Source organism: Muntiacus reevesi, chromosome 5 (genome assembly GCF_963930625.1).
Source record: "Muntiacus reevesi chromosome 5, mMunRee1.1, whole genome shotgun sequence".
In the NCBI taxonomy this organism is placed as follows: domain Eukaryota; kingdom Metazoa; phylum Chordata; class Mammalia; order Artiodactyla; family Cervidae; genus Muntiacus; species Muntiacus reevesi.
The window spans coordinates 113,465,585-113,479,292 of record NC_089253.1 but is presented as its reverse complement, the minus strand read 5'-3'; the positions used below and the strand labels follow the sequence as shown (position 1 = coordinate 113,479,292).

The 13,708-nt window shown below is 38.4% G+C and overlaps 1 protein-coding gene across 3 annotated transcripts in view; it reads left to right on the top strand.

Annotated features, from left to right (window-relative positions):
- KCNK2 (potassium two pore domain channel subfamily K member 2) overlaps positions 1-6,009 on the top strand; it is a 120,031-nt gene extending 114,022 nt beyond the window's left edge. For 2 of the 3 annotated variants that reach the window (XM_065937211.1, XM_065937209.1), the window contains exon 7: positions 4,758-6,009. In XM_065937211.1, coding sequence (XP_065793283.1) covers positions 4,758-5,075 — 318 coding nt within the window. In that variant the 3' untranslated portion in view covers positions 5,076-6,009. The remainder of the gene's footprint in view (positions 1-4,757) is intronic. The other variant, XM_065937210.1, reaches the window with a different exon arrangement.
- The last annotated feature ends 7,699 nt before the right edge of the window (positions 6,010-13,708 follow it).

The following is a 13,708-nucleotide window of genomic DNA, read 5'->3' as shown; positions in this document are numbered from 1 at the left end:
GATCATGGTGACTTCAAGACACCTGCTTCTGGAGAAAAATCAGACCTAGTTAAGGAAGGCGTTCATTTTTCAGTCAATTTTTTATGACCAATTAAATTTCCAGTCACAATAGAGAGATGATTAAAATATCTAAAAGAGTTTCTATGCAGGATCCATGATCTGGTGATTTTTTTGCTGTGAAAAGACAATGGTTACCTCCGTGTGCAAAAAGAGGAAATAGTGGGGTGACTGGGAACCTTGAGTCTGAAGACAGTAGGGATTAGATGGAAATTTCAGCATCCTCAAAATCTGAAAATATATGTATCTTTTGACACAGTTTTTCCACTTCTAGTAATTCTTGATCACATTAACCAAGATACGGATATAAGAATATTCACTCAAGTATTGTTTTCTATAGCAAAAGACAAACAAAGAACAAACCCTTATTCATAAACAGGGGCATGCCACATCCATCATCCCGTGGACCACTAGGCAGCCAGTATAAACTATGAGCTGGTATGTGTGTGTGTGTTGGTCAGTCATTCGTGTCCAACTCTTTGCGACTCCATGGACTGTAGCCCACCAGGCTCCTCCATCCATGGGATTTTCTGGGCAAGAATGCTGGAGTGGGTTGCCATTTCCTTCTCTGTGAGGTAGTATAATGAGTACTAATAGGAAAAAAAAAAGACTAAAATTGATTATGTGAAAAAAAATGTATTTGTAAAATAGTATGTTTACTATAAGACCATTTTTGCAAAAATATTAATGGTCATCAAAAGTGAGGAGGAATAAAGGTTAGAACAGAGATGAAAGAACAGTGGTGGTATGCATGCTATACTATGGCTCTTGTTATCATTCAGGTGTGAGATGACAGAGAACATGAATTTGGGGGGCATATACTCATTCATTTAACAGGTATTTCTTAATGAATTTGGGGGGCATATACTCATTCATTTAACAGGTATTTCTTAGAAGTCAGCCACATACCAGGTATTATCCTAGGTGCTGGGATATACACAGAACTTACATCCTAGTTGTAGGAGATAGAAAATTAGCAAATAAAATCCTTAACACCTGCATTTTAGACAAGCAAATCTATTATGAACAATAGGAAGTTTTTATTGAAGTATCCTTGATTTACAGTGTTGTCTTTGCTTCAGATGTTCAGCAAAGTGATTCCATTATACGTGTACACATAGCTATTCTTTTTCAGATTTTTTCCCTTATAAGTTATTACAAAATATTGAGTAGCATTCCCTGTGCTGTACAGCAGGTCCATGTTGGTTCTCTATTTTATATGTGGTAGTGTGTATCTGTTAATCCCAAACTCCAAATTCACCCCTCCCTCTAAATTGGGAGATTCGGATTGACATATACACGCCACGGTATGTAATACAGATAACTAGTAAGGGCCTATCGTATAGCCCAGGGAACTCTGCTCAGGGCTCTGTAATAACATACAGGAAAGGACTCTGAAAATCAATGGGTATATGTATACGTATAACTGATTCACTTTGCTACACAGCAGAAATTAACACAACATTGTAAATCACTATTCGCCAATAAAAATTAATTTCAAAAAGAGAATAGACCTAATTGTAGGTCCATCAGTTTTGACAGTGCCTCCAGACTTGAGGCATGATTTAGGGGCTTACTCAGATGGATGTCCTCTAAGAAAGTGATTATTTCTAGTTAACCAGTCTTTTATGGGAGGAAATTGAATATAGTAGTTAATTCTTACACTTTTCACAAACATTTAAACAAATATGTAGACTCTTAGCTGTTTTCTTTATAATATTAACCATACAATAGTTAAAATAGTTAAAATAAAATAACTAACCAACTAAATAAATAAATAATAAATAAAATAACTAACTAAATAAATAAAATAAAATAGTTAAAATAGTTAAAAAAATAGTTTAAAAAGATAAGCTCATAATAGAAAATACTATATTAGTATTTTTTCTTTTTACACTTAGAAAATTATGAATTCTCAAATAGAACAGGTTAATTCCTTTTTAATAAAATCACTGGTAAGATGGGAATAAAATCAGATAGAATGTTTAGTTTTTCATCAATAGCGATTGTTTTATTTTAAACAGCAAATTTCACACTGCTTGAGATTATCTATTTGTAATGTAAACTAGGAGAATTTAATGATATGTTGGACAATAATAACTGTTTTGTTCAAGACCGTATTAATCAGGTTCTCTCTGTAAGCATACAGAAATTTTAAGTCTTTAAAATTAAATCAAAACGGAGAAACAACTGACGCTCTTAACTTTTTATGTTAAAAATATTTATTTCAAAATTTTATGAATAGTGTTTACTTATTAATTCAGTGCAGTTCATCAAATTTCTACTGAGTGCTTTTTCTGTTCCAGACACTAGATGTTTTATATACACCAATGAATATAGTATAGACCCCAGACTCAAAAATGCTTAGTCTAATAAAAAAGATGGCTGGGCAAACAGAAAAAGAATATAAACAGTTGGAGGGTTTGTTTATAAGTGTGTTTGGAGTGATTCAGCATTTCTAACCACTGATCGATACTGCCTAACCAGAACGTTTCCCCAAAGCAGAATTAAACTTTCAGTAATTGTTTTTGGAGCTAAGTGCAGTCAAGCACAGTCCCTTATGAGAACAGTTAGAATCTTCAGGCTGAATTGCTATAAAATTAACACTTCTTTTCCTGTAGGTTCCCTCTAAGATGCCTCAGTGATTAAGGAATGCTTGATCTTGCAAATTGTGTGTGCCACAAACTTCTCATTTTTCCATTTTTGCTTTTTCCAAAACCAGATCTGGAAAACAAGCAATTATTCCTTGTTAGGACAATACAAGTAGAAAGTAAACCTTTTCAAAATAAAAAGTAGATCATGAAATGTATGCATGTATGTAATTATGGGTGGATGCGGAAGAGTTGATCTGCTATGTACTGCCACCTTCCAAGGATATTTGAACAGTTTCCATCTTGTGTACCCACCCCCCCGCAACCCACACACATATCTATGACTTTCAGTGTAAATATTTAGAACCTCACTTAGTTCCATCAGGCTGCTATAACAAAATACCACACACTGGGGATCTTATAAACAACATTTATTTCTCACATTTCTGGAGATTCAAAATCATAGTGTCAGCATGATAAAGGGCTCTCTTCCTGGTTTGGAGCCAGAGCCTTCTTGCTGTGTCCTCACATGGTGGAAGGGGTGAGGGATTTTTCTAGTTTCTCTTCTGTAAGATGCTGCACTTACATTACACTTACATTCATGAGGGCTTCACTTCATGATTTAAGTGCTTCCCAAAGGCCCCCCATCCTGATACAATCACCTGTGGAGTTAGGGTTTCAATATATGAATTTTTAGGAATTCAAACTATAGCAGAAGCTATCAATAATGTTTCCCATATCAAAATTTAAAACGAAAAGCAACAGAGGTAAAACAAAACCAACCAAAGCTGTAGCTATTCACCTGCCAGGTAAGGAGGTGCCCACATCATTTAAAAAGTGAGTGAAGTGGGGCCCCCAAAGCAGACGTGCTACCAATGAGGGATGGGGGACTTGTTCCACCTTAGGAGGTTATTCTAGGAAATCTTTTTGATTACTGAATTCTAGTTGATTAAGAAAAAGTTTACCATGGGATTGGTCATTGTTCTGTTTTAGGTCACCATAGTACAGACCTTATTTTAAAGGGGTCAGAGAGAACATTCTTATGCACATGCTTGAAAGTGAAAGTGTTAATCGCTCGGTTGTGTCTGTTTGCGACCCCGTGGACTGTAGCCCCCAGGCTCCTCTGTCCGTGGAATCCTCCAGGCCAGAACACTGGAGTGGGCTGCCATGCCCTCCTCCAGGGCATCTTCCCAACCCAGGGATCAAACCCCAGTCTCTTGCATTGCAGGCAGATTCTTTAGGGCCACATGGTTAGGACTTGGCAAAAATTTTTTTCTTCAACTTTCAAACAAAGGCTACAGTCATAATTACATTGCATTTGAACTACATTAGCCCAACCATCCTGTTAGGTATATACTGTAAAGATGCCTGTTTTACAGCTGAGGAAATGGGAGCTCAGACACGTTAAATTAATTAATTCCATAAACATTCATTGAGAAACTATTTCTTGGAAATTTTTCAAATGGGCCTCACAATAAACTTGTCAGTCCTTTTCTATTTGCTTTCCCTGGAAGCAGAGACAAAACATTTTGTTGCTTATTTAGTAAACAGAGGATTCCTAAATGACCAGTATGGGGTTGAATTCAGAGTTCTTGCACACACCATTTCTGGTCTCTAAAATCTGTGTTTATATCCAGAGCAGAAAGCATTGCTGTTATGAGAACCAACCAAGTCAGCTGGGTTCACGTTCCAGGCTCTTTTACTCTGTCTTGCTGCTTCTCCTGTGTCTTCCTGACTTCTCCACATTCAAATACTTCTTAAAATTACAAATTAAAAAAAAAAATTTACAGAGTTTTAAAAAGTTAGAGATTGCCTTTTTATAGCATCAGTGACAGGACTCATCTCCAGAAACAAGGACATCTAGTACCTCTCATATAATTTGGTTAATAGAGTTTAAGCTCATAGATTCATTTTTAGGGTCATATCTGCATAAAACAGAATCTTGCTCTTCCCAAATTGTGCGGTGACCTCAATTCTCAGATGGCTCCTATTACAAAAAGCTACAACCTCCTTTTCAGACCTTCCAAATTCAGTGATCAGAGGATAAAGCACACAGAATGTTGACTGTCCTGTTGGTCTGTCTGTCTTTTCTCTGCATGCATGTTCCAGGTGGGAGAGTTCAGAGCGCATGCCGCTGAGTGGACGGCCAACGTCACAGCTGAATTCAAGGAAACCAGGAGGCGGCTGAGCGTGGAGATTTATGACAAGTTCCAGCGCGCCACCTCCATCAAGCGGAAGCTCTCTGCAGAGCTGGCTGGGAACCACAACCAGGAGCTGACTCCCTGTAGGAGGACCCTGTCCGTGAACCACCTGGCCAGCGAGAGGGACGTCCTGCCTTCCTTACTGAAAACAGAAAGTATCTATTTGAACGGATTGACACCACATTGTGCAGGCGAGGAAATTGCTGTTATTGAGAACATTAAGTAGCCCTCTCTTTGAAGAGCCTCAGGCATAGCCATTAGGTGAGGACTTCTATATGCTCTTTATGACTGTTGCTGGTAGCATTTTTAAAATTGTGCATGAGCTCCAAAGGGGGAAAAAAATAGATACACCCATCATGGTCATCTGCCATCAAGAGAATTTGGAATTCTGAGCCAGCACTATTTTTTTTTTTTTTTTTTTGATGATGCTTGTTGGAACAGTCCACTTTCTTTGACAAGTGGAATAAAACAAGCGATGTCTGATGCCTTTTTTGTGCCCAGACTGTTTTCCTCCCTCTTTTCCTAACGTGCCATAAGGCCTCAGAATGAATTATAATTGTTTCTGGTAATAATGTAGCTTTGAGGGATCAGTCCTTACTTTTCAGGGTCTACCTAACTGAGCCTAGATATGGACCATTTATGGATGACAACATTTCTTTTTGTAAATGGCAAGAAATTCTTATGCAGCCTTTTACCTAAGAAATTTTCTGTCAGTGCCTTATCTTATGAAGAAACAGAACCTCTCTAGCTAATGTGTGGTTTCTCCTTCCCTGCCCCACCCCTAGGCTCAACTCCACAGTCCTTTTCCCCACAACTCCCGTTTGAATACCATACCTTGCTGGAAAAGTGTGTAAAATGACCGAAGTGATAATGCCCGAAGAAGGAATAGATGCCAAATTAGATGGACACTGAAGCAACACTCAGAAACCCTAGCGTTACAGGCACTGCAGAGAAATGAGGTGCAGAGATGGCCCCTCTGAGTATTTATTTGACTCGGGTACCAATGGTACATGTATACAGTGTAATTATTACCAGGCCAGTAAAATTGACTGCTCCCAAACAGTCCCTTTTTTTCCTGGCAGTATTTAAAATTTATCATTTATTACTATGATGTATATATATATATACACACACACATATATATATACACATCTTTTAAAGGTGGAAGAAGAAAATCCATATATATATCCATATATATAAACACATATCCATAAGTGATCTGACAAAAGAAAACTGTTAAAATGGATATTATTGAAGATGAACTTAGACAGTTGGTGTGAATTGCCACTCAGATGACACGAAGAGAGCCAAACGATGTATTATAAGCATTTGCTAATAAACACTATACTGCCAGCATCTATCTGTTTTCTGATGTATGAGAGGCTTATATGGTTTTCTTTCCCTGGGTAACTTGTGCCCGGTGAGGGGAGGGGGTATGTAGGCAGAGCTGGGCACAGCCCTCGCCTTCCGTGGGTGTACCTCTGGAGTTGTGGCTGAGTGTGAAAGCAGAAGCTGAAACTGGATCACTGTGATTTTGCACATGGAAAAATGCAGATTGCAGGCATAATTCATCTCTGACATTAGAGAAAAAGCTGTTATAGCACAATTTAAATCTTGAGAGCTTTTTTTTTTTTAAGATAGAAAAGGCTGTTAGTCCTCTTTAGTTTAATTTTATATCCTGCAACTCTTTGGAGGTTTTCAGGATTCAGAAGAAATTCAGTAAAGGCAACTAGTAGATCGCTCCTCTTTCTTTTATTTTCATACATAAATCTGCTGTACATTGTAAATAAAATTTTTAAAATGCAGAAAGAAAATGATTTCCCTAAATATAATTGCAAAACATGACTTTTCTTGGGGGTGGGAGTATTTGAATAAGTGGCATTCATATTAGGGTCTTAAAAAATAAACCCAGGATCTTAAAAAAAAAAAAAGAAAATTTAACAGATGCTTATTTTTCAAAATTTAAGCTAGAAATGTAAATATTCAGTTAACTTGTTGAAGGTACTTTTATAAACTTAAAGAATTCTAACCAAAATTTCAGAAAGTCAGGCTCTTTTAGAAGGAAAGCTACACCCAGTTCCTTGATAACTATTCTGAAAGTTCATATGGTGGATTGCACCATGTATAAACTGTGAATTGTATTGACAAATAAAGTTTGTAATTAAAGTCAGCATCTTCTGAGTCTCCTGCTTGCTACTGAGGGTTTAGATCTGATCCTGGCTGTGCAGAATTCCAGGATGTCACAGTTCATGCTGAGTTTTTGTGACTCCTTTGTTCACAATATTCAAGAAATATTTTTGATGCAGTATTTCTACCCTTGTTAAACACACGCAAATGTTCTTCTTGGTGGCTGTTTATCAAAAGTAAAAATCCTGAAATTTCACTTTTGAAATATGATATTTTAAAGAGCATATAAATTCAAGATTGTTTCTATTAAATTGTTATGTCAATGTCTTATATTGTCATTGTTAGACCTTGTCATGACCTGCCTGAAGTAATTGGAATGCTGAACATGGGCACCTGAATGTTTTTGTAAGGGAAAAAAAAGAAAAAACAGTCAAACATCCTGGCAGTGTTGAAGCCTAAAGAAGGTAGTTGCCAACTAATCTTCTAGACCTCATACCCCAAATATTTGGACTACACACCTTGTCAGTAGCTTACATAAATTTAATTTTTCATTCCCAAGCACCTTGATATTCAGTAAATAGCCTAAAACTGGTCCCCAACATTATCCTTAGAATTGGGGGAAATCTAAGGAGGTGTGTACATATCATAGCAATTTTGTTTTTTAAGCTTCCTTTTGTTTACCTCTTGTGGAGAGAACATTGATAAAGATTTTGACATAAACTATGAGTTTATTTTTAAAACGGACTAGTTTAAGAATGAATGGTTTTGCCCTGAAAGATGTTTGAAAACAAAAAGTACCAAGCCCAGCAAGAATTAGAAACTCTCTTATCTGGAATCAGACATGGATTCTAGACAAGGCTTTTTACCTGCCTTACAGCTAGTAACTGTAAAATGATTATTTTGGAGTTCTTTTAATTTATTACATAAATCTATGTACCCTACTACCATAGTTCATGTCACACAGCCTTTTTCCCCCAAAATATTTCACTCTTGCAATACAGGAAAAAGTGAAACTTCTAAAGCCAAGAGGGAATTGGACAATATGTCATGACCTTCAAAAAAAAAAAAAAGAACAGGCTATAAGGCTTGGTTTCTTTCTCAAATTCTGAGGGACACATGACATACAAGAGGAACTGAATCCCACCTCACTATGTATAAAAAAATCTGTAGAATGCTTTGATTCTAAAGGCTAGGAGTTCAAAGAGATCAAGAGAAACTTTACATGGAACACCAGAAAAAAAAATGTAGACATTCTGAAGATTTGAGATAGCTATTTATGCCTAAGAACTGGAGGCCTAGATCAACTTTTGTTTTCCTTTAAAAAATGTTTGCTGTTCTAGTAAAAGTCATAACTTATTTGTGGTTTGCGTTCCTTATCAAAGTGTGAGTATAAATTTGCTTTTGTATAAAGTAAAAGATGTCTCTATTTGAATACTCATAACTGCATTAAAATTAATATATGATTTTTGCTTCAGCATGACTTTACTTAAATGGGTCTTTTCCAGAGAAACTTATTGGTCTTGCATATGCTCATGTGTTGGTTCCAAGACGGCATGGAGTGACCTGGTTACTTTGGATAGGAACTTTTGAGAGTAACTTATTGTGGTTATCTTAATAAAGGGAAAGCTTCATAACTCCACGAGCCACCTTCATCCCACCCCACCTCAAAGGTTTATACAGCTTTTGTCACACATGATACTTCCCCACCCAGATCTCAGCTACCCCTTCTTAAAAGACAGGGATTAGTTCCAACAACCAGGACTTTTGACTCTGCTCTTTTGTTTGACTCAACACCATTTGTTCACTAGGCCCCACTTCTTATTATATATCTAAGATTCATAAAAACCATTTATTTTCCTAAGATTAGCCTTATAAAATATGTTCACTGTGTTATGCTTGTCTCAGTTGACAATTATTTTTTTTTCCCTTTTATCTGTCATTCTTTTCCAAATTATTGATACTTTGGTGCATTGACAGAAAACTCACGGCCCGGTCTTTATTCTTTTTCTTTATCCTCTCAGACTTGGATTCTCTCTGACTTCCATATTCATCTAGCTAACTCCAGTTGGATTTATCCACTTCTCAAATGCACTCTCATCATCTTCCCCAGACCTGGGCCTCTTTAGTGTCATCTCTTTCTGCAAAGGGCATCCCCATCCATCTGGTCAGCCAGGTCATCTTTGATGCTGTCTTCTCTGCTTCAAGTCCATGCCTACCTGTCACCAAGCCGTACTGACCCGTGCCCTGAATATGTCTAGAATTTATACACAGTCATCACTTTAATCCAAGCCGTTGCCATAGCTGCCCTTTCCACTAACTGCTTTTGTTTCATGCTCCAGTCATTGATGGAAGAGTGGTCTTTTTCGTATGCAAATCTGATTGTGGTCACTCTCCAATTTAAAGCCACTAATTGTCTTTCATTTCTTTAGCAGTGAGATCAGAATCTTTCAAATAGGACTTCTTTAGGTCTCCCTTTTGCCATCCTCTCTGGGTTCATTCTTGGTCTTCCCTTGTGGCTCAGCTGGTAAAGAATCCGCCTGCAATGTGGGAGACCTGGGTTGGGAAGATCCCCTGGAGAAGGGAAAGGCTACCCACTCCAGTATTCTGGCCTGGAGAACTCCATGGACTGTATAGTTCATGGGGTGGCAAAGAGTCGGACACGACTGAGTGACTTTCACCTTCACTTTCTGGGCTCATATGGTCTCTCTCTGTCTCTGCATCTCAGCCCCAGTGCTTCCTCTTTTTTCATGAAGCTATTCCTTTAATGCTTGGTCTCCTTTTCATCCTCAGCTTTTTTCATCTAACAAACTCATTCTTCATAACCCAGCTTAAATATTACTTTCCCTGGTAGGCCTTCCCTGACACCAACTCAGGCACCTTTATAACATACTCTATAAAACCCTGTTTATTTCCCTGTTTATGTTTAGGTATCCATTAGGATTCCTCTTTGATTATTATCTATCTTTCCCACTAGAATCTAATTCATTTTTTTCACTTACTAAAGGTACTTTCATTTCCAAATATTAGCAAAGTACATATAGTGAGTGTTCAAAAAACATGTGATGAACAAATGAAAATAAAAACAGGGATTTAACTATTGTAACCATCCGAAGTATCCTCATGTTTAAGTATCCCACATTTTCTCGGGTCTGCAAACATTTTATCTGTGCTCTTCTACAAGTTTAGTTGTAAATGAGATACAAATATTTCTCCTATTAACTGACAAGCTGGTAATAGTTACTCATTGTATATAAAAAACTCAAAACCAATTCTTCAACTAAAGAGGCTTGCAGTTTGTCATTATACTCTTACTCCTTCTAAATAAGGGTTTCATTATTTTCATTTTCAAATTTTGGCTTATAATAGATACTATCAAAGCTTTTCAATTATAATCCTGAATATTTGTTTAGAAATTAATTGTAAAGCATATTTGCTAATACTTATAAATGGGTGTCTTTTATTAGTAGAAAGCTAAATGCACATTTATTATCCTTGCCAAATAAAATTCAGCTTTTTTCATGCTTAAACAAATTTATAAGCAGTCTGGGAAGAAATCCATTATTGGGTACATTTTGAACTGTATCCAATTGAGAATATTAGTCACTTACATGGTATAGTTTTGAAATCAACTCATAGAATAAACATTAATTTCCATCCCATTGACACCTGAATTTTGTAGATAGAATTCATTTCTATACCATAGAATTAAAACAGTAGTATGCAGACGATCTTTACCATACTACCTATTCTGTTAAAAAACATTTTAGACTTTTAAATATTACTGACATTAGACTGTATGTTTCTGGAGTTTTATCAAAAATTCTAAGTGAGCACTGGTAAGAGGTAGTATCTGATCCAGATCAAGTTTTATCACTACCCAAGTATTAGAGAGATGGGAAGACACAAGACACTTATAAAGATATCTGTCAAACCCATTCTGTTCCTTAGTCAGGTACAGCAATTAAGAGTATATACATGGGTGAGAAAGTTTAATATTGCTAAGGTCTAGATATATGCAGACAGATTAGCCAAGTGCGTGAATCTCTTCAATAATTACTTTGTATGTGCAAACAAAATATGACTGTTCATGGTTTACCAAGTCGACATTTCCCAAGATATTTTAATGTGCCAATCGCTGGAAATGCTAAGCCAAAGAAATGTCTGCTCTCCAGGAGATGGCAAGACATGGGCAGGACAAGATGGAGGGGAAGAATGGTACCGAGGAGCCCAGAACACAAGGACTGTTGATGACCCGTGGAGGCCGAGGCAGAAGGGAAGGGAGAAGGGCTCACAGTGGAAAGTTCCTGGGTCAGAGTGGAGAAAAGTGCCTCACCTGAGGCCCCAGTAAGGAGGTCTCTGAGTAGAGGTGCTTGAGTCTGAGTTCTTGATGCAACTTTCTCTCCAGACGATTACCTTGCACTCTAGTGGGAGGGCAGCTTCGCCAAGGACGCCTGCCAAATCAAACGACGTTGTCTCTGCCGGGGGCTGGGAGATCACACAGGGCATTCTGGCCTGGAGCCAGGCTCCTCAGAAAGAACTGTGAGGCCTCTCCAAGAATTTTGCATTTGACACTGGGGAAGCTGTTTCAAACTGTAAAACAGGGAATGAAATGAATACATCTGTCCTTTTAGAACAATCACTCGGGCAACAGTGTGGAATAGAGGCTGGGGGGAAATGAGGAGTGACGTGTGGCAGGAAGCCCCTGAGAGAGATTGAGGCTTGAACCCCATGAGGGCACTGAGGAGATGCTGCTGCCTTCAGCTCAGATTAGGAACACTGAGCTAGGGGAAACGGGGGAAGGCTTTGAATTTAAGACGCCTGCTGGGACACAGAAATGAAAACCCTCCATGAGCAGTTAGAATACTCAAATGAACTCAGGTCAGAGATCCTAGGAAGAGAAATGAATGTAGGAATCACTGACATTAGAAGTCTGCACCTTGAAAATTAGAAATCGATGTCACCACAGTTAATATTGTTAAGTAAAATTCCCCTCGTAAATATTTGGTGCTCCAATAATGACACTTGTGTGCACACTCAGTTGCGTCAGTTAGGTCCAACTTTTTGTAACCTGATAAACTGTAGCCCGCCAGGCTCCTCGGTCCGTGGAATTCTCTAGGCAGGAATACTGCAGTGCCATGTCTTACTCCAGGGGATCTTCCCGACCCAGGGATTGAACCCACATCTCTTAAGTCTCTTGCATTAACAGGTGATTCTTTACCACTATGTAGGTTAGGTATATTTTAATGCAAGTGAAAAAAACAAAAACCCCTCTCATGTGAGTTAAATAAGTAGACCTTGGAACATTTTCAACCTAAATGTTAGTTAAGAATTTCTTGGGGTCAGGTCCAAATGGCAGCCCACTCCAGTATTCTTGCCTGGAGAATCCCATGGACAGAGGAGCCCGGCAGGTTACAGACCATGGGGTCACAAAGAGTTGGACATGACTGAGCGACTTCACTTTCACTTTTCTAGTAATACTGGAGTGGGTTGCCATTTCCTTCTCCAGGGGATCTTCCCAACCCAGGGATAGAACCCATGTCTCCTGCATCTCCTACATTGGCAGGCAGATTTTTTTTACCACTTAGCCACCTTCGAAGCCCATCCTCTCTTCTTAGAAAGGAGAAACGTAACTTAGTCTTGCTTTAAAATAGAAAAATACAAATGAAAACACACATGACAGTTTTAATGGACAGTATTGTTGTTACTGGGCTAATGGCCCCATCACTAGCTGCTCTGAATATTGGATATGAACACTTCACAACCTCCTTTTCTGGAAAGCAACCTTACACAGATTAGAAGCCTCCTCACTGGAAAGTTACCTAGCTCCAGCCCCACCCAATATGGGTGTGAAAAAGTGAATGTTTGTGAAGTCTTTGCGACCCCATGGACTGTAGCCCACCATGCTCCTCTGTCCATGGAGTTCTCCAGGCAAGAGAATGGAGGATGGAGTGGGTTGCCAGTCCCTTCTCTAGGGGATCTTCCCGACCCAGCAATCAAACCTGGTCTCCTGCACCGCCGGTGGATTCTTTACCATCTGAGCCACCAGGGAAGCCCCAGAGTGGGGTGACCCAGGGCCAGTAACTGACATGGGGGTAACAGAACTCAGACAGCTTTGCCTTAGGTGGCAGCACCTCTGTGCTACAGCTTACACTCCAGAGCTCTCCGTGGGGCCAGGCTGAGGCCAGATTCCAGCTGAGACCACATCCTGGCTTAACACTTCCTCCCTTCGCTCACATTTTCCACACTCCCTTTCTCCCAAGGGCAAGTCTCCAAATACCACATGTACCCAAATTCCTGTCTCAGGTTCTATTTTGAAGACAACCATAGAAGTTATATGTTGAAGTAAGGTCCAGGGTAGGGAGAAATAAAACATTTTTTTATAGATGATAACTTTGAGGACTTATTTGACTTCTATTTTCTAGGTAGCCACTTTGAAAAGTAGAATCTTGATCAGTGAAACAATGACTTGGTTCTCATCATCCATGATGAGAAAGTATATCCATGTCTCATGAAAACAAAGACTTTTCAGGGCTTAGCTCTAAAAATAGACTTTTTAGATGGGGTTTCATCCAGGTAATAGAGAGAAATGCAAGTGAAACAAAACACAGTATTTATACAAAAAGCTTATAGTGAATTCTATGACTGTCATCACATTGGCTCTAGATAAGGTAATATAATGGCACCTATTCTAATTTAATAAAAATATTTCTTTTGCATGGGTCAAACTTATAT